The 21,338-nt window shown below is 42.3% G+C and overlaps 1 protein-coding gene across 6 annotated transcripts; it reads left to right on the top strand.

Annotated features, from left to right (window-relative positions):
• Window positions 1-202: 202 nt before the first annotated feature.
• MYOT (myotilin) lies at window positions 203-17,249 on the top strand. 6 transcript variants are annotated; one of them, XM_073358141.1, is made up of 10 exons: window positions 203-314; window positions 2,734-2,910; window positions 6,897-7,050; window positions 8,855-8,956; window positions 11,372-11,421; window positions 12,090-12,225; window positions 13,601-13,808; window positions 15,242-15,407; window positions 15,990-16,123; window positions 16,653-17,249. In XM_073358141.1, the coding sequence occupies exons 2-10, from the start codon at window positions 2,819-2,821 to the stop codon at window positions 16,823-16,825; spliced, it is 1,215 nt and encodes a 404-aa protein (XP_073214242.1). In that variant the 5' UTR covers window positions 203-314; window positions 2,734-2,818; the 3' UTR covers window positions 16,826-17,249. The 6 variants fall into 6 exon arrangements, with proteins under 6 accessions (XP_073214242.1, XP_073214241.1, XP_073214240.1 ...); XM_073358140.1 differs by having other exon boundaries at window positions 2,308-2,910; window positions 6,900-7,050; XM_073358139.1 differs by having other exon boundaries at window positions 2,308-2,910; window positions 11,375-11,421.
• Window positions 17,250-21,338: the final 4,089 nt, after the last annotated feature.

Genomic DNA, 21,338 nt, shown 5'->3' with positions numbered 1-21,338 from the left:
TATGGTGTAGCTCACTGATCAGCAGACCGCAAAGGCACATGGCCACTTGCAAAACAGCATCTGAAAAAACTGGGCTTATTCCATTAAACCTAACAGAACTGCAAATGATAGTGTTTAGGCTGGGGACTCTTATTTTGATATGCTTGCATAGATAGGTGGACAAGGGAGTACATCAGATGTCATTATCTGGCAGCAGATAAAAGTACTTGGTCTTATAATACTAAGCAGAGTGCTACTATGATTACAGTCCGTGTCAGGGAATGACTATCCCTTCCCCAAAATATTGGTTAAAGCCCAGGTGACAACTTCTGCAGGTAAGTATTTTTCCCCCTGTCATTTTTATTTCAGATCTCTGATTAGCAGCACTGTCTGATCTGTACTTAAAAAAAAAAAAAGAAAAAAGTGATGCACTGAATAACATTGCTCAGTCAAATGCACAGTGTTTGTACTGTAGTTTGCTTGTTCATCTGGAAAACATTGAGAAAAACAAGTCTTTTGATGTGAACTCAGAATTACTTGTAAGGAAAATGTACTTGATCTAAAATGTAAAGTTTTATATTCATATTATGTTATAAGAGAAAGTTTAGGGTAGACCTTACTAAATACTTATGTACAGTATTGAGACAGTTCTCTAGAACTTTGGGTTGTTTTTGTGTGTGTGTGTGTGTGTGTAAATGGACAGATAAAATGGGTCTGTAAAATATTTCAGTAAAAATTGCTGAATTCTGGGGTTTTAAACTCAGTTTGTTGCACTGGTGAACAAGAAAATAGTTTGGACATGATCCAGAAATTAGTTTCACATTCCAAGAATGTGCGGAAGGGAAAAGTTATGGACTTTATGAGAAAATTCCTGTTCGTTTATGGTTAATTTACAACTACACTGATAAACAGCACTAGGAAATGGAAGCTTTACCTCTTGTTTAAAACAGGAGAGATGTCTTAAGAATATGATCTCTTCCCCAGGGGAATTTATGACCTCATGGAACTCTTCTTTGGGCTCTCCTAGGAAAGGAATACAATATACTGTGCTTGTGTGTGTGTGTGTCTATATATATAGAGAGAGAGAGAAGCAAAACAGCTGATCTCTGTTGGACAAGACTGCAATTTTTTCCAGCACATGTAACTTGTGTAGATTTATAGTTCTTTATTTAATAATAGCTTTTACAATTCAGCAACTTGCTTGGTCCACTTTTATGAAACTTGACTCTTCTTTATAACTGATAAGAGGTATAGTTTAGACATCTGCAATTTACATATGTAATACAATCAAGCCCTTTCCTTCTAAGTTTGTTTGCCCTACTGTATCTTATAGCAGTGCTTTATCTAGCTATATATTCTGCCTTAATCAGTACTGTCTGTGTGCTATCTGGCAAGACAAACATAATTCACTACAGCCATGCTTTCAATTAGCATTCACTCACAGCAACTTCAGCATTAATGCTCACTCACAAATCTCAGCAGATTACTTCAACAAGGTGAACTGCTATTACATGCAAAAGACTGAAATACACACTTCCCTTCACTAGGCTTCCTATTTACACACCTAATCTGAATTGGTCAGAAAATTTGAGTTCAGAAGTTTTGATCTTTGGTCTCCAATAAGGCATTATACAAAGTATGGAAAACTTAATTTAGTGACCTTAAAATGAGGAATATAGCTATAGTCCTATAATGACAATTCTGAAAAGTTTAATTCTTTTGGTTTATTTTTTTAAAAACTTATCTACTATAGTTAACAAAACTCTAGTAATCGGATACAGACCCCAATTCATGCTTCACTAGCAGTGTAGTGAATTGATGAATTCCATAGCAAAAATACTGAATTCTGTGCTATACAGAAAAAATGCTAGATTCCGGGGTGCAGAATTATATAGACCACAGTTCCTTGATTGAGCTGACTGTGGCAGTTCACACCTTCTTAGAGCTATCACTTCAGGATGCCCGCAGATTCAGGCAGGCGGCACCCTCAGGTCATGCTTGGTTCATGTTTTCAAGATGATCATTGCAACTCCATTACTTTGTGACAGAACTTAACATGCTGTTCCAGAGAAGACACCCGTGGTGACCAACGAGCTAAGCTTGAATGGGGGAGTAGAACTCCATATGATGATCAGAAATGTATTGTTCATATAGCTCTAGAATGGCTTAAAATAGAAACTTCAGACATGGGTTATTGATTTATTAATATTTAATAATCAATCTAAAGAGTATGATGCTCATGCATCTGAGTGACTGCTCTCTACTACACAATACTTACAACTCAAATTGTAACATACAATTTATGTTATTTGTATTGTCTTCCTAAAGGAATAATCCACATCAAGACAGCCCCTTTCCATCGAGCTAGGGATTCCATTCTACCCAGGAACCTACCCAAGAAAGTTTTTGTGGCCTATCATCTAATTTTTACCAGCCACCAACCCAAAGCCCACTGTCACCTACAAAAAGCCAGGACAATCACGAAACATCCCCTATGAGTGTCAGTAATCTCCCATCCATGTCCTCAGTGTACCAACCAAGCATGTTTAACTACGAGCGTCCAAAACATTTTATCCAGTCTCAGAATACGTGTCAAGGGAAACTGCAGCCTCCGGGACCCAAGACATCTGCACTGTCAAGCAGTCAAACCAAACAGTCATCAATTCTAATCCAGCCTCGTAACTCTAGCGAGCAGAAGTTTTCTTCGTCTTCATCGCTGAGCTCCCCAATCTTTCTCTCCTCGTCTTCCCATAGCTCCCATAAGGAATCTGCATTTCCCATCACACCTGCATCTGCACAGTCTCCTGCTACCTCCTCATCTGGGCAAAGGCTTTCATCCATGCATAACCAGTCCCCTGCAGCATTCCTCTGCTCAGTGTTGCCCTCACAGTCTGATTATAATAGCCAAGCTCCTTCTACTGTGGAATCTAAGTAAGTATGTACAGGCTTCTAACTTTCCCCTGCTTTGAATTAGTTGTGTGTGGGTTTTGTGCTGCTCCAGGTTTTGACCATGTCCATATATTGGGTGAAATCCTGATTCCAAGGAAGCCAATGACTAAACTCCCATTGGCTTCCATCCCTCCTGATCCTAATTGCTTTACTCACGCAGGCATGGGCCCATGGTGTCTGGGTGGGAGAAGTATTTGTAAATTAGAAACTAAACTGCAAATTCTTTACATACCCCTCCACTGTGCATTCATTTGTTAGCACGAGAGCAAATCTACACTTAAATGCTGCATCAGCGCAGCTGCATCACCTTAGCGCTTTAATGACTATGCTCTAAGCTGATGGGAGAGAGCTCTCCCATCTGTAGTTAATTCACCGCCCTGAGAAGCGGTAGCTGTCAGCACTGTCTACACGGGGGGGCTGATAGAACTATGTCGCTTGGGGGTGTGGATTTTTCACACCCCCGAGTGACCTAGTTATACAGATATAGGTCTAATGTAGACCAGACCTGACATGAGCAGTCTACTTTGTCGTTATGGTGGAAACTAATCCCATAAGGGCAGCCAAAGCAAGGGTTGGGCACTCATCTTAAATTGCCTACATTAAATTATTCTCTGATTTCATTCAATTTCAGAAAACAGGAATTCTGTGCGAAAAGAGTGCTCCTTGTGAGAGAGCTCCCATGCAGTAACTATAATGTTTCATAGCAAAATACAAAGGTATCCCCCGAGTCCCTCTCACTTTATGTATCCAGAGGTTGAGAAACTGACCCATGGTAACACTTTTCAGGAATCCCATTTCAATGATTCTGAGGTGTAAGTGACTTGAGAGCTTCTCAAAGTTCTATCCCTTGAAACCAAGGACCAGCGTCTCCTCCCTGATGTGTCTCTCTCAGATTCAGTGCCATGCTGAGGCAAGACACTCAGTGACCTCACTGGGAGCTCATATGAAGAGCAAGGGAAGAATGTGCCCTAGCAACTGCATTGAGGAAAATGGAGGAAAGTGTGTTTTGTTTGCTATTTTGGGCATAAAGCTGGATTAAATGCTCATATTCATGAAAACTAAAGCTACCAGCTTCCTTGAACCACAACTGTGGTGTGATTGATAAAGTGCAGGTATTATTAATTAGGTTAGGTGTAATTCTAACTAGCCCCATACTTCTCCAGAACTACACTGTTCTAATTATCTCACTGTGTGAGATAATTAGATACGTGCCTGTGACGACCACAATTATACAACTGAATACTTTGCAGCTCCACTATGTCATCTGTCTGTGGATATCTAAATGCTTTACAAATACTAAGTAAATTCAATACTCCATGAGACAGGTAAGCGTTATCCCAATAATTTTGCAGATGGGTAAACTGAGGAACACTGAGGCTGGGTAACTTGCCACGGTCATGCAGCTATTTCAAAATAGTCAAGCATCAGGAAGAGATATGTGAAATCCAGGTTCCACTTCCCCTGCTCTGACCACTAGGAAGTACTCGGTGGGGGAAGAAGAGCATTTGGAATGGTGTGCACTGAAAATAAGCTGTTGGGACTCTTGCTCTTTATGGAAAAAACATAATATGAAGGAAATGTAGGGGCATGATGGGTTCCAAATACCCATGTTAGAATATACACGGTCCTGCTACACACTTACACTGTTGCTCCGGTTGTATTCTGTCTGCTTCTACAACTAAAGCACCACCAGCGAGCTCACAAAATTATTCCAAGGGACGCTACCCTATTCCTAGGTTTCAGAGTAGCAGCCGTGTTAGTCTGTATCCGCAAAAAGAACAGGAATACTTGTGGCACCTTAGAGACTAACAAATTTCATGAGCTACACAAAAGCTGATGCTCAAATAAATTTGTTAGTCTCTAAGGTGCCACAAGTACTCCTGTTCTTTTTACCTTATTCCTATGCCCTACCCAAGCCTTCTAGCAAGAAATGACCAGAAAAGGACATTGCCTATGTAAATCATCTCAGCCTTTGCCAATAGCCTGATCCTGCAATCCTCACTCATGGGGCATCCTTGCCCAAAGGAGGTTAGTATACTCCACCTCAGTGAAGTTTGCAGGATATGTCCCCAAAAGGGACAGAGACTGCTCTGCAGAGGCTTGGGTACTGTATCCCTGAACCCTAACATTTTACCCCAGTAATTCCCTGGGTAGTGAGAACTCAAACGAAAGGCACAACCACATCTCTGTGTGTATATTCACTTGTTCATCTGGTTGTCACTCGAAGGATCACTAGATGCAGATTTTTTTTCCCCAAAACACTTGTCCAGCTGTGGATTTACCCTACAGAAAGAGTTGTGGTAAAAATGCACCAAGACAACATCCACCATTAGAACTAGGTGGAATATAACCATATAGTCCTTCCCAAACTTGGCCATAACTGACACCGTCTCACACAACCCAGACTATGGCTGGGTATCAAACTGTAGCCTAGGAAAAGAATGGCCCAAGTTCCTCCTAAGGAAGGAAGATGTGATGAGTGGAGGGAAGATATCTCGCTTGTGTGAATTTTTTTTTCTCTCCTCTACCTTTGGAAATATACAAAGTTAGGTTTTTAACCCTTTCTTGAGTGTGATATTTGGGGTTATTTCAGACCCTCCTCCAAAACCCCTGGGAAGGGAACAGAGGGGAACCACATGATGCAAACCTCTGTTTCTTAATGCTTCCTTCAGCTGGAGGTGGGGGTGGCACGGACAAGTAAATCTGCAAAGCTCAAGGATCTATGGGTCACTCTTCTCCCAATCCTTCAACGTCCTGTGTCTCTGGTCCCCCAGGGCTGTGGAGTAAAAGCTGCTGAGCAGCCCCTGCAGCTGTTAATCCTGCTCGTCACCACTGACATCCACTCATGGCTGGTGGGCCCCACCGCAAGAAGAGGGGAGTGGTTGCCCTCTCTTCCCTCCCTCCCAAAAAAACCCCTTGGTCCCCTCTACTACTATTTCTGAGCTACACAACTCCAGCCCCTTGGGAACTCGCAGCAGGCCCTCTGCCCCACCTGCAGAGAGGGGGGTGAGCAATGACAGGCGTGCCTAATCCTCCTCCCTGCTATGCTGCCAGCCCACGTCTACCTTCTTTTTGCTCCCCTTCTGCCCAGGTAGTCGGAGGGAGCTTTGGGGCCCCTGATGGCTTTTAAGGAGCAGGAAGGGGATAAAGGCCTTGCTTACACTGGCAATACATAAAGGGAAAAGGCCCCCATCTTTGATATGGCAATAATATACAGGATTGCAGTGAAACCCCTACCTCTGATGATTGGTTCACAAGGGGTGTTAGGAGAATAATTTAGTCTTTGGATTATTCATCCCACACAGTATATTTGGTGACCTGCATCCTATTCTCTTTGCCCCAGGGATCTTGCCGTGTGTGTGTGTGTGTGTATTTCCTGCTGGCTGAAGGCATGCACCCGCATTAATTTTCATGCCACCTGTACTGATCTAGTTCTTCCTGGCAGTGCCAATGGCAAGCTCTTGCCAACTATTGTTGAATTAGCATTGCCCACCACGAGAAGTGTTGAGTCAATGGGTGCTCAGGGTGCAGAGGGACAAAAAGACTTAGATATGTCTGGTAAGATTTCTCCCTGTACAGACCTGCAATGATCAAGGAGATCAGTGATGTGCATGCAGGGAGGTCTTCTAGCCCCACTGCACACCTGACAGCCCCACCGAGGGACCTTCTACAAGGTTCAGGTGATAAGGGTGATCTATGCATGTCTGGTACTTGTGTTGTCTACCAGGTGACTTGGCCTAGTGCAGGCCCATTTCCCTGAACTCTGTCTCAGTAACAATGCTTGGCATGTATAATGGTTTACCTGTCCCAAGCACTTTACAAGCTGATTCATAGCCAATGTTATAGCTAATGGACGGCAAATATAAATTTGAATATTTATATATATTCTCTGCCTAGATTTTATGCAGTCCTAACTCGTACCTAGTCTAGCTCACAGGAGTGACTTTCTGTCTGTCTCTTATATAAAGTAGTTACTCAAAGCCAATGTATACCAAACAAGCTAGCACCAAGCCAACATACCAGACTTCAGATCGAGAGATACAAGGAACAAAAGAAGCCCTCATTCAAGACCTGGAAAGGAAACTGCGAGGCAAAGACAACCTTCTTCACAATGGCAACCAGGTAAGAGAGAACCTCTTAGTGCAAAAACAATGAGGAGTCCTCGTTGTTTTGCTTATACAGACTAACACGGCTACCACTCTGAAACCTGTCTAAGTGCAAAGAATCCACTTACTCTGAATTTCATTAGAGGACTTCTGGCAATTCAGAGACTTACATTCAACTGCTTCAATTAATCACATGTTGGTTTTCATCTTTGCTAGCCCCTAGAAAGCAACTGTTTGTACTAGAGGGGCCAGAACTACTTCAGTCATAACTGCGATGGCTGCAGCCGACCAGAAGCCCCAGCAAATGTTAGCTTTAGAATGTTTATCCTGGTTTCCAGCTGTAGTTTATCAATCTAGTCAGTAGTGTTTAATTAGTAACACTGATAAGTAAAAGTGACCAGTTGCCCTCTGATAAGTGGCTGCTGTCTTGTCGCAATCTTCCCTAAAGCTCTTTTTAAGAGGGCATCTAACAATGTCCCACAGTGCTTTGTATTAGCTTACTGAAAAGAAACTGAATCAAAACTAATTTTCTTCAGACAATCAGAACACAAATGTCCGGGTATCTATTTCAAAGGGAAACCATTTTCTGTAAAAAAAAAAAAAAAAAAAAAAAAAAAGTCTCTTCATCCCAGGAATACATTTGCCTAAATTCAGGAGGCTCAAAATGCAGCTCTCCTGAGCCATGAAATCCAAACTGTAGAGGGTTTTTAAAAAAAAAAAAAAAAAAAAAAAAAACTCTCCAAGTGCAGTGTCACCAAGAAAGAAGCAGGCAAACCTGTAGTGAGCTGGTTCTAATGTGTTGTGGAAACATTCCTATTGGTCTGAGAATTGGTAAAAGCTTAGCAGGTAAAGGCTTGATGCTGCTCTCACTGAAGTCAATAGACGTTTTACCATTAACTTAAATGGGAGGGCGAGCAGGCCATACAGATCTATAATACAAATTACAAATCTATTTGGGGAGAGAGAGAACCTGAATCTTTGGCCCAATCTGACCTAAGAATGTCCCTTGGCAGAAGTGCGTCTGCAGAAGTGCGTCTTGCAGCATTTAATCTGGCTGAGTATAAACACTGCACAGCTTGACACCTGCATTACCATTACTGCCTAGCAGCCATAGGCATAGACCTAACTTCTGTTTTAACGTGGCTTCTAAACTTGGGGGGAACTATCAAAGTTCAAACCAAATTCTGCTTTTACTTACCCAAGTGTAAATTGGGTGTAAATGCAGCCACGTCAGCCTCTCTGCTTCTACCGTGAAAGAATTTAGTCCTTACCTAGTTAATATTTACTCTTGCTCAAGAGAGAACACGCAGCACTTCACAGGGTGGATTTTTTTTTGGTTGTGTGTAGGTTTTTAGCACCTACTACACAGTTAGTGCCTGAAAAAGCTACACAGCTGGCGGACTTGGAAAGGCCTCCTAGTGCTAATGTAAGGGGACCCTGGAAGCTTGTTCTGATCTCCCAGTTAGTGTCATCGGTGTTAGTTATTAATCATCCCTGGCCATCCTCCTCTTGAAGGTTCTCTGCAACAACGGGAGGAGTGGGAGGCCAGAGATGGCATTTCCAAGACCTTGATGAAAAGACAGTTTAAACATATACGTGTTTGGGTGCTATATAAAATTGAGAGTGAGCTCAGCAGATTCCAAGACATCAGATCCTTTGGTACTGCCACAGGCATGCAGCAGCCACTTTCCTTTCAACAGCTCCATGAATGTTTGGCATATTAATGTGCCCTAACTTGACTGTGAGTAACCTGAAATTGTAACAAACTCAAGTGATAATAAATCACCTTTTAACCAGAATTGCTCTCCCACTGCTTTCAGCGGCTAACCTATGAAGAAAGAATGGCTCGCAGGCTGCTTGGACCAGAAAATGCTGCTTCTGTGCTTGTAACGCAAAATGAAGAAAATGTACAGAACTCACAGGTAAATGAAAATGGTCCAAAACTAGTGTCCATTGTCTGTTTAAATTTTCAGTCACTTGTATTGGAATGGGGTAGGGGGAATAGGTCTCTTTATGGAGTACAAAAAAGGAAAAATCAAGACATCTATACTGATAAAAAACTTCTGTATAGCATCCACTATCTGAGGATTTCAAAGCACTATAGGAATATTAACTAAAGCCCAGTCAGAGGTATTTAGGTGCTTAACTCCCAATGGGAGGTAGGTGCCTATAGACCTTGGAGAATCTGGGCTTTAACCCTTATATCACTCATCAGGTAGGAATATACAGGAATTCCATCTCTGGGGAGGAACATAACAGCTATTTCACAGCAACATTGTATGATTGTTTCGGACAGGAGTGATGACTAATACAATAATCAATTTAAATGGCAGGGGGATTCAGGTACCTAGTATGTAACTGCCCGAGTTAGAACTTGGCTAGGACATTGGGATTAACTAGTGTTATGAATAGTGACATGACCACAAGAGGTCAGCATCTGGGTTTTTTTTTTTTTAAACATCCTGTCCAAAAGATGCATAATTAATGCTAGCTGCTAGGATGACATTGGATACAAGGTTAATACAAGGAGGAAGAAAACTCAGTATCCATGAAATAAAACCGAAGAGGAAGATAGAAGAATGTGTAAAATACTGGATACTAGAGAAGTTGATCCTGTATTGGGCACTGCAGGTAACTGGGGATGTATAGCTAAGATGCTAAAAAAGCATATCTGATTTTTGGATTTGTCTGCTCCCCCCACAAACAATATCCATTGGCTGCTATATCATACAGAACAGGGTAGTCAGACACTACCTTCAGTAGTTCTCTGGTCCAGATTACTGGAAAGGGCTATGGTGTGGCACCAGAAATCTGCATACCCAGGAGAAACCATCCCAGTTTCCAAGGATTGCCTTCTGCAGTATGTTACTAGGGTAACCTGCAATATATCAGCTGAAATATCAGTTTCATCAGAGAAAACTGATGATTAGGAGTCCAATTGCAAAACGCCTATAGACTTCAATGCAGAGTAGAAACCATAAGCTCAAACACTGGGGAAGAAATCCTGATATGTCTGTAATAAAGCTAATTCCCACACCCAATAGTTGTAGAGAAGAGCGCACCAAAGAAGCATGTTACAGTGTTGTTTCCCATCGTCCTGATCAAAAGACCAAGAAAGTGATTGCCATCAATCCTGGCGCAGCTAGTTCTGCAGCAGTCTGGGGCATGCTCTACAAAGAGGTTGAGTCATGACAGCGAATTCAGTGATCTTGCATGCATGGCTTCAAATTGTTCTCAAAATACCCCTAATTGGTGACCCATCCAACCACTAGTATTCGTTTTACTACTTCGGCCAGTCTGTAGAAACTGTGGACAAACTGATGCTTTACAGCTGAATCTTAAATGAGCATGTATTAAGGAGGACACTTGCATTTGTAACCAGTGGGCATGGAGTGTGAAAGTAGTTCAGTCCTGCACGGTACTGAGCAGCGTAGCCCAATCTAGTAAAACAGTTAAGCACAGGCTTAAAGTTAAGCTGTGAGTAACCCACTAAATTTAATGGGACTGGTCATGTGCTTGAAGTTAAGCACATACGTAAGCAAACCACTGGATTGGGCTAACAAACTTAGCACTGTGCAAGATCAATGTCTTACTGCTTGACTACTACTGTGATGGGCACTCAAATACCTAAGAGCTTTCTATATTGTCATTCCTATATTTAACTGGCTCCACTGCTAAAATGGTGGAAATTCTCTCACTTGCTGGTATTAAACACCATTGTATCTGTTCCTCAGAACCCTAAAATAGAGAAGTCCTAGTAGGATCCAACCTTGGGTACTTGTACTTTTCTAGTAACTTGATGGGGACTTATCCGAAAGCTTAGCTGGTGCTGTGATCTAGCAAGGAAAGTATTTTCCATCTGAACACGTGTTCATGGGTATTGGTACCATTTGTGAGCAGGCACAACAAAGCGTTCTTGCTGGTACCATATCAAAGTGACTTCATTTCTATTCCTGCTTTACTGAAGGACACCCTGTACCTAGCTCCCGTTTCAAATATTCCAGTGTGAATAATCCCCTCTAAAGAGGTTATAGGTTTGCCAAAAAACTTTCAGCCGAAAGAAATGATTGCACTAGTCACCTGTGCAATGTGACGGAAAGCTGTTCTAAACCATTAGTAGCGTTTGTTCCTAGCCAAGGCAGTACTCTGGGATGAAAATGAATAAGTGTATTGACTCATGATGTCCAACTCTTTATATTTTATAATAAAGACTCCAAAAGTGCTTGCAACAATTGGCTTTTGAAAGGCAAACTGCTCTTTATTCAACATGTGTTTTCAGTTCAACCTCTTGGTAAATTCTGCATTGTTAACTTATTTTGATGTTTTGCTTTTCCAAGCAGCAGAATTCAGAAAACACAAGACTACAGGTTCCTACGCCACAAATCAGGTAATCTTTGAATCTATACCCAGATACTTTTGTTACAACATCCCCCTCTCAATGTTTCCATGAGATGTGAGTTCTGATCCAAATTGTGTGTGTGAGAGCGCGAGAGCGCTATTAAATCAGCTACATTCGCTTCCTTTCAGAGGCATCAGCATAAAAGTTTAGTTAAACTTCAGTTTGTAGAATAATCAAGGTGACAGTTATTTCAGTTATTGGAGTAACTTCAAAGGTAGGTTGGTAACCCACATACGTCAAGCCAAACTATCGGCTAGGGACTCTAAAAAGTACATCATACACCTTCTGTGTAGTGATGTAAGGAATAACTGTAGGGTATGGGATATGATGCAAGAATCTTTGGGCCATGCTGTAAATGCTTTGAGACCTAAGGCCAAAGATAGCTGCTCTTTTTTGTGAAGCATGTATGCTGACTGTTCTATTCAACACAGTCTAAGCTAGTCAGATAGCTGGTTGGCTATCATAATTCACCAAATAGAAAATCGGGGGGGAGAATCCACCCTATTGTTTTGTCTTTGGAGGGATAACAACATTCTTGGGTCTATTAATATAGCCAGAGTCCCTTTTTAAAGGGTTTTGTTTTTTTATTTAAAGGTAACATGTCCGTGATCGTGTGTATACCTTGTTGTAAGGAACTGTAAATGTGCACATTATAGGAGCAGACCATCCTCAAGAGGGGAGAGGAATGAGCAGGGCTCAATCCAGGAGAAGTTTTTTCAACCACGTTTTGTGCAAGTGCCTGAAGACAAAATAACTGTTGAAGAGGGACGATTTTGCAGGATTGACTTCAAAGTAAGACCGATGTTCATACAATCAAAACTGTAATTTGTCTGTTGGTAATTACTATATGCAATACATACAGGTGTCACTGCATCTCAGAGACCTCAATCCTTATGAACTGGAGTGCTACCTATCTAATATTACTGGCTCTGAAAGTGCAGTATCCATTCCAAAGAGCTTTACAAATTCTAGTAATGAGAAGTTTTGCAATCTTCACATTAGCTCTGGAAAAACCCTGAAATTTGACTGAGTGTAGCCATATCTTCACTCTCAACTAGGATTTATGAGGTAGTGGCTAAAGCGGAGTATGCTCTATAAATATATGAACTGCTGTCCTGCAAGAGGACTTTTTAAATGCTACTGCCAAAATTAGGGCCCTAATTCAGGAAGGCATGTAAGCAGGTGCTTAAATGCTTTGCTGAATAGGGGCCCTAATTGACTCAGTGGGATGTAACCAGGTGCTTAATTGTGCCACAAATACTAATAGACTCCTGAATTGGGGCCTAGCTGCCTGCCACTTAAGAGCATTTAAAAAGTCCTCTTTGAAGCTCCAAATGTCATCCTGATTGAGCATTGAAGGCATCTGCTCATAGAAAAAGCTATTTTTGAAAAAAAAATAGTTGAAACATTTTATTAATACATTTAAAGTGAAATGTGCTTAACAATTATACTTCCACAAAGTTCTTCTAACAACTCTATGGTAAGAAAGTTAGCTCTTGTGTTGTAGGCCATATTTAATGCAAATGTTTTGTGTGCTGATCCTATCTTGTTTTTTCTGATTCTGTAAATGTAAAACTGGAAGAGGCATCAAGTAGAGGAATTTGAAGTAACTTTCTCACAAGTTTGACATGAACTCTGACACCTCAGTATGAAAGGCTGTTCTTAATCTCTAACTATCTTGGAGATTAAGTAGTTGCAGTTGAGTATATTCCATTACTATAGCATTGTATTTAATGATAATAAAACTGGTTCAAAATGTGGCCTTATTGAGGACCTTCTTAGAGACTTCTGAGATAAAATGGTAGGCTTGCCCCTGTGAATGCACACCCACAACGAACCACACTGACTGAAATGGGACTTCACATGTCATCAGGAACAACACAGGTTTCTATGAGCAGACTCCATTGTCTCATAACTAAAGTTCATGTCTCCAAATCCACCAGACTACTCCATAAGCTTCATAATTTACAAAGAAAACCAGTCCTGGCTGGAACTTCCAAGGGTAGAATCCTGGCTTGGTCCTCTAAGCTAATAAAACTTTCCGTAGTGGAGGGACATAGATGGCTTTAGATTTAAACATGAACAACTACAGTACCATAATGGTTTAAGATTGTATTTGTTCATGATTGTGGGTTTTTTGTTTTTGTTTTTTTTTCCTGCTTCACAGGTCAGTGGTCTACCAGCTCCAGATCTGGTATGGTATTTAAATGGAAGGTTGGTCCACCCAGATGACTTTCATAAAATGATAGTGTCTGAAAAGGGCTTCTACTCACTCATTTTTGAAGTGGTCAGAGGCTCTGATGCAGGGACATATGAATGTGTAGCCTCCAATCGTGCTGGAGAAGCCTCCTTTACAGTACAACTGGATGTAACTGGTAAGATATATGGCTGTGATGGCTACCTGGAAATCTTTATTCTCCAACTGTGTGTGCCCAAAAGTCTATTAATGCCTTTCTTCATGTACCTGAAAGACCTTTACAAACTTATCGGGATGTCTGCTTTTAGCTTTGAAAACTTCTACTTCATGATGTCCAGGTTTAAGAACTACAGTGGAAAAATACTTCGTACCAAATGTGGGGCTTTGGAAAAATTCCATCCCAAGTTGATTTTTTTTTCTAAGTTCTCAGCATTGATTCAGAGCTAGGCCAATGTTAAAACTCCCATTGACTTCAATGGGAGCAGAGTTAAGCCAGTGCTGAGAACTCTCGAAAATTCCTCCTTGGCTGTTTATTTAATCAATTTCATATCTGGAAACGGCAAAAAAAATTTTTTACACAAAATACAGAGATCTGATCATCATCCATACCACACTCATTTTCCAAAGTTATTTATAAACTAATAACGTTTGAACATGTTGAAGGAAGAGATTAATTTTTCAGAAGATATCTTTACCTCTAAGACAAATGTGCATTCCAGGCAAGACAAGTGGTGAAATTCTAGCCCTGCTAAAGCAATAGCAAAGTTCTCATTGGGTGAAATCCTAGCCCCATTGAAATCAAAGACTATTTGGGCTCACTTAAGCCCCAATCATGAAAAATCTTGTTCACATAAGTAGTCTTCACTCATGCAAAAAGTCTCACTGAGCGCTGATCTGTGGCCTTATTTATGTCTGCATGGATTACTGCTTTCTTCATTTGTGTGGGGTTGAGTGCTTTTAACGCAATTTTGTCTCTGATTCCACCTACATTGTGTCTTCCAATCACACCTTAATATTTTTCCATTCAACTTATGCTCAACAAATATTGAACACCGTTTGGTTCCATTGCATAACCTTCTTCCTACTTCCTTGCATATAAGTAGGAAAAAAAAAAAGAGTTGAGTTGAAACCCACTTAACTTACTACATTCCCTTGCTGGGCAAAATTTTCTTATTTAAACACCATTCTTCAAACACATGGTCCGATATCCTCCTCTAACATCACGAACTGTTGGATAAGTAGTATATAGCCACAGTTTCAACAAACCAGAAGGAAGCAACTTTGTTAGGAAACTTAAGAACTTTGCTTACAAATTCTTTCCCAGCGCAGATGTTGCTGGCATGATTCGAGCTACAGCAAGCACAGGGCCTTCATTTGCTTTCAGGACCGTATTCACAGCTGGTGAAAGCTGGTGCAATTCCCTTGCCTATTTGCCTCCTATGGAGTTAAATCATCTGTGCATTTAGCTCTCAATCTGGACTACCTGGTGACTACTGCTTGGGCCCTTAGGTTAGGGGAAGGAGACTTTGGGAGATGGAGATCAAACTCGAACAACACTTGCAGGGGTATATTTTCATGCAATCTACTACAACCTTCTCTCTTATAACTTAGCAAAAGAACATCAGAAAGCTCCAAGTTTTATCTTCAAACCACAAAGCAAAAGAGTTTATGAAGGGGATTCAGCCAGACTGGAATGTCAGATTTCTGCCATCCCTACACCACGGATTTACTGGAAAAGAAACAATGAAATGCTACAATATAATACAGACCGAATAAGGTATGTAACTAAAACTGGCCAATGGTGTAGCAGAAAAAATAGCCAATATATGAAACACAAATAATCCAGTCTCTAAAGATGCAGCATTTGCATTTACCAGCTGCATGTGTCCGTAGCTCGTGAACAACAAACATGGTGAACGGGTTGGCTGGGAGTCAATCCCACTATGGTGAAGATATTCCACTTGAATGGAGGGAAAGAGAGCTCCCTCTGACCTCTTACTTTATAAATACACACACCCAAAATGCACAACTTGCTCACTAGCAAGCACAGATTTAAGACTGAAATACTTTAACGTGTTTGGCTGTTATCTCTGTTTGTACAGCACCCACAAAGGAGCCCTGATCCTGACTTGGGGCCTGTAGGTGCTACCATAATACAAATAATTAACTAATCAAAGAATAGCAATAACACTTGTTGAGAGTATAATCCAGTGCACCATTTTTAAAAAAAATTTTTGCATCACTTTTGATCTCTAGTCTCCTGCAAAAATTGTTTATTGCTCTTTAGGGTCTTCCACCATGAAAGACATCCCTTAAGTCAACTTATTTCTTTGCCCCTCATGCACTTCTAATTTTTCAGTTTGTTCTATGATAATCCTGGAAAGATCTGCCTCCTAATCCATAACGTAAATAAGAAAGATGCCGGTTGGTACACAGTATCTGCAGTCAACGAGGCAGGAGTGGTCACATGCCACTGCAGACTGGATGTTGCAAGTAAGTACTGTATATAAATGTCAAACTAGAATTTATATTATGAGTTAATATGATGGGTAGGAATTCTTCCCCCTCATTCAGAACAGATCCAATCAAGTTGTAAATACTAGATGGACGTGTGTTCCCAAAGATACTATCAGACACACAATACCCCATAAATAATGACTCAAAGCAGCCAAAGAAACTTCCCCCATTAAAAGAGCACCCAAATATACTGGGGATGGTACTTCACAAATTGCAAATATTCTGTCACCACCACTCTCCGTGCATTTTTGTTTTTAATTATCCCCAATTCCCTTGGTATCAAGGGGGGGTGGGGTGGGGAGACTATGATCCCTTCCAACTTCCCCATCGGTCTTCAGTGTCTGAGAGCTGGGACTTGCAGTTGCAGGTGAGCTCTCCCTCAAGGGCCTATTCAATTGTGCAAAGGACAACAGTTAACAACTGAGCTGGCATGCTGCAGCTCCTTCTCTTTTGGGACTTTAACAATCTACAGTAGCCGAATGAGGCATCTCTTGGTCTGTTTCAGCTCATACATACAGGCCAGTTCCAACCCCCAAGCAGTTGAAGGTTCGACCGACTTTTAGCAAATACCTGGCATTCAATAGTAAAGGACTGGATGTGAAACCAGCTTTCTCACCAGAAGGAGAGTTTGAACGGCTGGCTGCTCAGTCTGGACTGTATGAAAGTGATGAACTTTAATGTGAAAAGAGGAGGAAAACGCACTTATGTAACAGACCCATATCATAACTCCCCATATATGCAGTTAAGTGGCGGTTGCTCTAACTAGCAAACATACCTACATATTTTATTTATAATTTGACTCGTGCACATTTCCTGCTGTTCTAATTTACCAAGGTAGTACTCTATTTGTATGGATTGGTGAATATAGCAGATAATGCTCAAATGTTGTATTTTAACTGTAAAGCCTAAGAAACCAGGGCAGTTGGTGATGATGAAAGTGTAGGTTTAACTACATCTTTGCTCAGTTACAAGGAAAAGCATGTTTATTTGTACTGCTTTCTTAATATCACCACTCTCAGTAACACAACAACTTTGTGCTGCCTGAATACTAAAACCAAATAGATTTGAATGTTTTTATGTGGGTTTATGTCAAATGCAAATAAAGTACTAAATATAAAATACAGCTTGTGACTGTTCTGCTTTATTAAAACCAGGAATTTTAGAAGTTCCGTATCAAACAGCTGGTAAGCTTGCAAAGATGGAATTTTTATTCTTTATCCCCACAACACTGTAGCTTCTTTTGGCAATACAAACTATCTAGTTACCTGCCTTCTGACAGTGCTTTGTAAATAAAGCTGCAAGCACAGTATTTGTGAACATTTGTTCAAGTAAAAAGCCTTCAGGATTCACATCCCTTCAGATTTGTTTTCCTTGAACGTTCACAAGTGACCTAGTTGCAAAAATGATTGTAGAAAGTGGCAGTCTCACAGATTTGTGTACCTATTAACCAAAGGTTAGAATTTTAATGTAAAGTATTTGGGGGCCATCTCGAAACCTGCTTTCGCTCTGCCTATTTGAGTTTCAATCATCCAATAAAGCAGCAGAAACAATATACCATGTGACTTGAATGACCAATCTCACACTCCATAAACAGAGAGGAAATAACTGATTACATACAGTAGACGACCTAGAATTCAAGTAGCCCACAGGGCTGAAATGTGTTGCATGTTGTCCACAACTTGTTCAACAAAAACAGTGTTTCATTCCTAATTCACAAACTGTTTGAACTCTGCCCTTTTCAAACTATTAACTTTTTAATAGCAGTTGGCGGATTGAAATTTTTTTTCTTCTTGGATCCATAGAGTAGAGCTAGACTTTGTACTCTGCAATTTCCACCTAAACAGATGAACACTATTCATTGGAAGTGGGGGGGGGGGGTCAAAACTACTCACAGAATAGAATATATGGCGACCAGGAAGTCTGCACCGTGGGCTGCATGCTCAGTAGTCGTAAAAACCACTGCACATGCTGTGACAACAGCAACACCGTACCTTTCCCTCCACCCCACTGAATGGGCTGTTAGGTTACAGCAGCTCAAGTGAGCCATTGCTCTTTCTGTTCTCTCTTAACTATGGCTGGCCCTAGTTGGGGAACTAATCTAGTGTAGACTGTTGTATATGGGACTTGGGTTGTGTTGTGTGTGGATTTGGTTTTTGAGAGGAAACTTAAATCTTTCTGTGATTATTATTTGTATTACCATAGTTCCTAGAAGCCCCATTCTTGGATCAGGATTCTATGGCACTAGGTGTTGTACAAACAAAGAACCAAAAAAAAGGTAGTCCCAGGGAGTTTACAATCTAATGAATAAGCCACTTTTTAATCCAACTCTGTCACTGCAGGAGAGATCTTTGCTGTCTGTAAGACATTGTCCATGTCCCACTCTAAACACTGCAGTCTCTCTGTTCTGTTTTATACAACACCTAGCACAAAGGGCTTCTGGTCCATGACAGGACCACCTAGGTTCTAACTCAATACAAAAAAAAAAAAAAAATTATGTGCAGGCTCTATCTACATGCATGTAATTTCTCTTCTAGGCTAGTTATTAGACATTGTCTGTCTGATTCTGCTATTGGAAAATGAGATGTCCTCCTACTCACCAAACGTTTTGTTGGAATTTATTAATCAGCAACCGCCAATTCTTGGCTTTAGAACTGGAAGGACTAGTTCTGCCAAACTCTGCTCTGACATCTATTCAGACAGAATTGAGGACGCTGGAGCAGGCAGCACACGAAACAAAAAACCCTGTTGGAACAAAAGTTGCCAAATGTGGAAAGTGTGTTTTTAACCTTCTGAGGAAATGACAAACTGATATGGTGTGCGCTTTTACGAAAAGGACAAGCCCAAAGCAATGGTTTGTATATTAAGAGCCCTTTACTCTCACTGAAGTGGGCTTGTGCTCTCCTCTCCTCCCCACTCTGTCACTACACAGGATTTTCATAAGTCGTCTGACCTTCTTGAAATTGAAAAAAGGCACCCAATCTTAGTCCTTCAGGCTAAGAAATAGTACGTGCGACGCTGAAGCTCAGATAGATGATAATAATGGTCCCTTCTGGCCTTAAATTCCATGACAAAAATCTTTATTCCTCTTTCCCTGTGGTATTGCAAAAACAAAACCAGACACCCACCCTGAAAACAACTTAAAATCAAGTTTCATGATAATATTGACCCCTATTTCACTCATCGAAAGTAAATGCTAGCTGGAGCAGGAAACGGGTGATTTCATCAATGACTATTACAAAGGCACATTTACGCAATAAAAATTACAAGTATTTTGATGCCCGAATAACTTTTCCGAGAGAGTGAGCTGATGCTCTGTGTTGTGCTAGCTCATTTTTATGAATGTACCAGAATAACAAGTATTTTTTACTGAGGCTCAATTATTTGGATTAAAAAAAAGAAAAAGACACACACCAGATAGGGACTCAAACCAAGTTTCTCTCTCACATGCTGGTCTTTTACCATTAGAGATGGCTGTTGAAACAGCATATATATGGTAGACAGAATAGTGATTTCCTAATAATGCAGCTTATATCAAACCGAGAAAGAAGTAGCCTGGAAACAAAACGGTAAGAATGGGGGGTATTTTTGTGGCACTAGCCTGTAGTGTGGAGTCCAGACCAGACCGGCCTGTCTGATGGGGCACCCCAGAAGGTATGAAAATTCCCAATTCATTTTTATTTATTGTGCTCTAAACAGATAAGCCATGGGGGCTACCTATTCACCTGTATCACAGTAACTATACCAGGACCCTGAACGCATTACAAGGTGCTTAAGCTCATTGCTTAGAATGTATTTAAATCTAAGGAAATAAGTTTGTTAATCACCACATGGATGTATATTTTTCCAGTTGCTTTGTGCCTTTCATCTCAGTTCATTTTATGGTTATGGTCCAGACTCTGATGATACTCCAAGTGTTTACAATGGGGTAAACAAGAGCTGAATGTTGTCCTATACCATTGATTCTCCAACTTTTGTACTGGTAACCCTTTCACCTAGCAAGACTGAGTGCAACCCTTCTTAAATATATTCGTGTTTTTAATTTATAACACCATTATAAATGCTGGAGGCAAAGCAGGGTTTGGGGTGGAGGTGGTGGGTGGTGGGTTCCTGCCCCATCTCCTCTCCCACCCTGCCGCCGATCAGCTGATGGCCTTTGCAGGTGAGGGGGAGAAGCGGAGCTGCAGCGCACTTATTGCTCTGGAGAAGAGGCGGAGAAGAGGTGGGAACGGGGCCATGGGGAAGGAGGTGGAATCAGGGCATATCCCCTCCATCCCTGTGCCGTGAGCCGCTCTGGGAGCACCCCCAGGACCCTCGCCCACACCCCCAGCCCTCTGCCCTGACCACTGCACCCCCTCACACACCGCATGCCCTGACCCCTGCACCCCCCTGGCCCTCTGCCCTGACCCCTGCACTCCCTTACATACCGCATGACCCCTGCACCCTCTCACACGCCCCCAGCGCTCTGCCCTGACCCCTGCACCCCCCCTCACACGCCCCCAGCGCTCTGCCCTGACCCCTGCACCCCCTCACACGCCCCCAGCCCCCCCACATTCCCACCCCCACCCTGAGCACCAAACAGGAGCTCCTGCACCCCCCCCCCACATTCCCACCTGCACTCCTTGCACCAAATGGGAGCTGCCCAGGTAAGCACTCCACACCCAAACCTCCTGCCCCAACCCTGAGCCCCCTCCCTCATTCTAGCTCCTGGCCAGACCCTGCACCCCAACCCCCAGCCTGCTCCTTCACCCCCAGCCCTGAGCTCAGTGCACTCCCTCTCTCAGCTCAGTGCAGAGGAAGAGGAGGGGGTAGAACCAGGGAGAAGGTAGGTACCCACTCTGTGTGGGCAGGGCCGGGATCCCAGACCAGCCGCAGTCTGACTGGGGCCTGTAGCCGGAACCTCGGCTGGCAGGAGCCAGCGGACGGAACCCCAGACCAGCAGCAGGCTGAGTGGCAGTGGGCTGAGCTGCTCAGGGGTCCCGGCCGCAGGCCCCGCTCAGCCCGCTGCCGGTCTGGGGTTCTGGCTGCCGGCCCCTTGCCAGCCGGGGTCCCGGCCGCAGGCCCCGCTCAGCCCGCTGCCGGTCTGGGGTTCTGGCTGCCGGCCCCTTGCCAGCCGGGGTCCCGGCCGCAGGCCCCGCTCAGCCCGCTGCCGGTCTGGGGTTCTGGCTGCCGGCCCCTTGCCAGCCGGGGTCCC

This window comes from Lepidochelys kempii, chromosome 8, assembly GCF_965140265.1.
Source record: "Lepidochelys kempii isolate rLepKem1 chromosome 8, rLepKem1.hap2, whole genome shotgun sequence".
Taxonomy (NCBI): domain Eukaryota; kingdom Metazoa; phylum Chordata; order Testudines; family Cheloniidae; genus Lepidochelys; species Lepidochelys kempii.
Note: the sequence above shows the minus strand (reverse complement) of the source record. Positions and strands in the feature narration are given on the sequence as shown.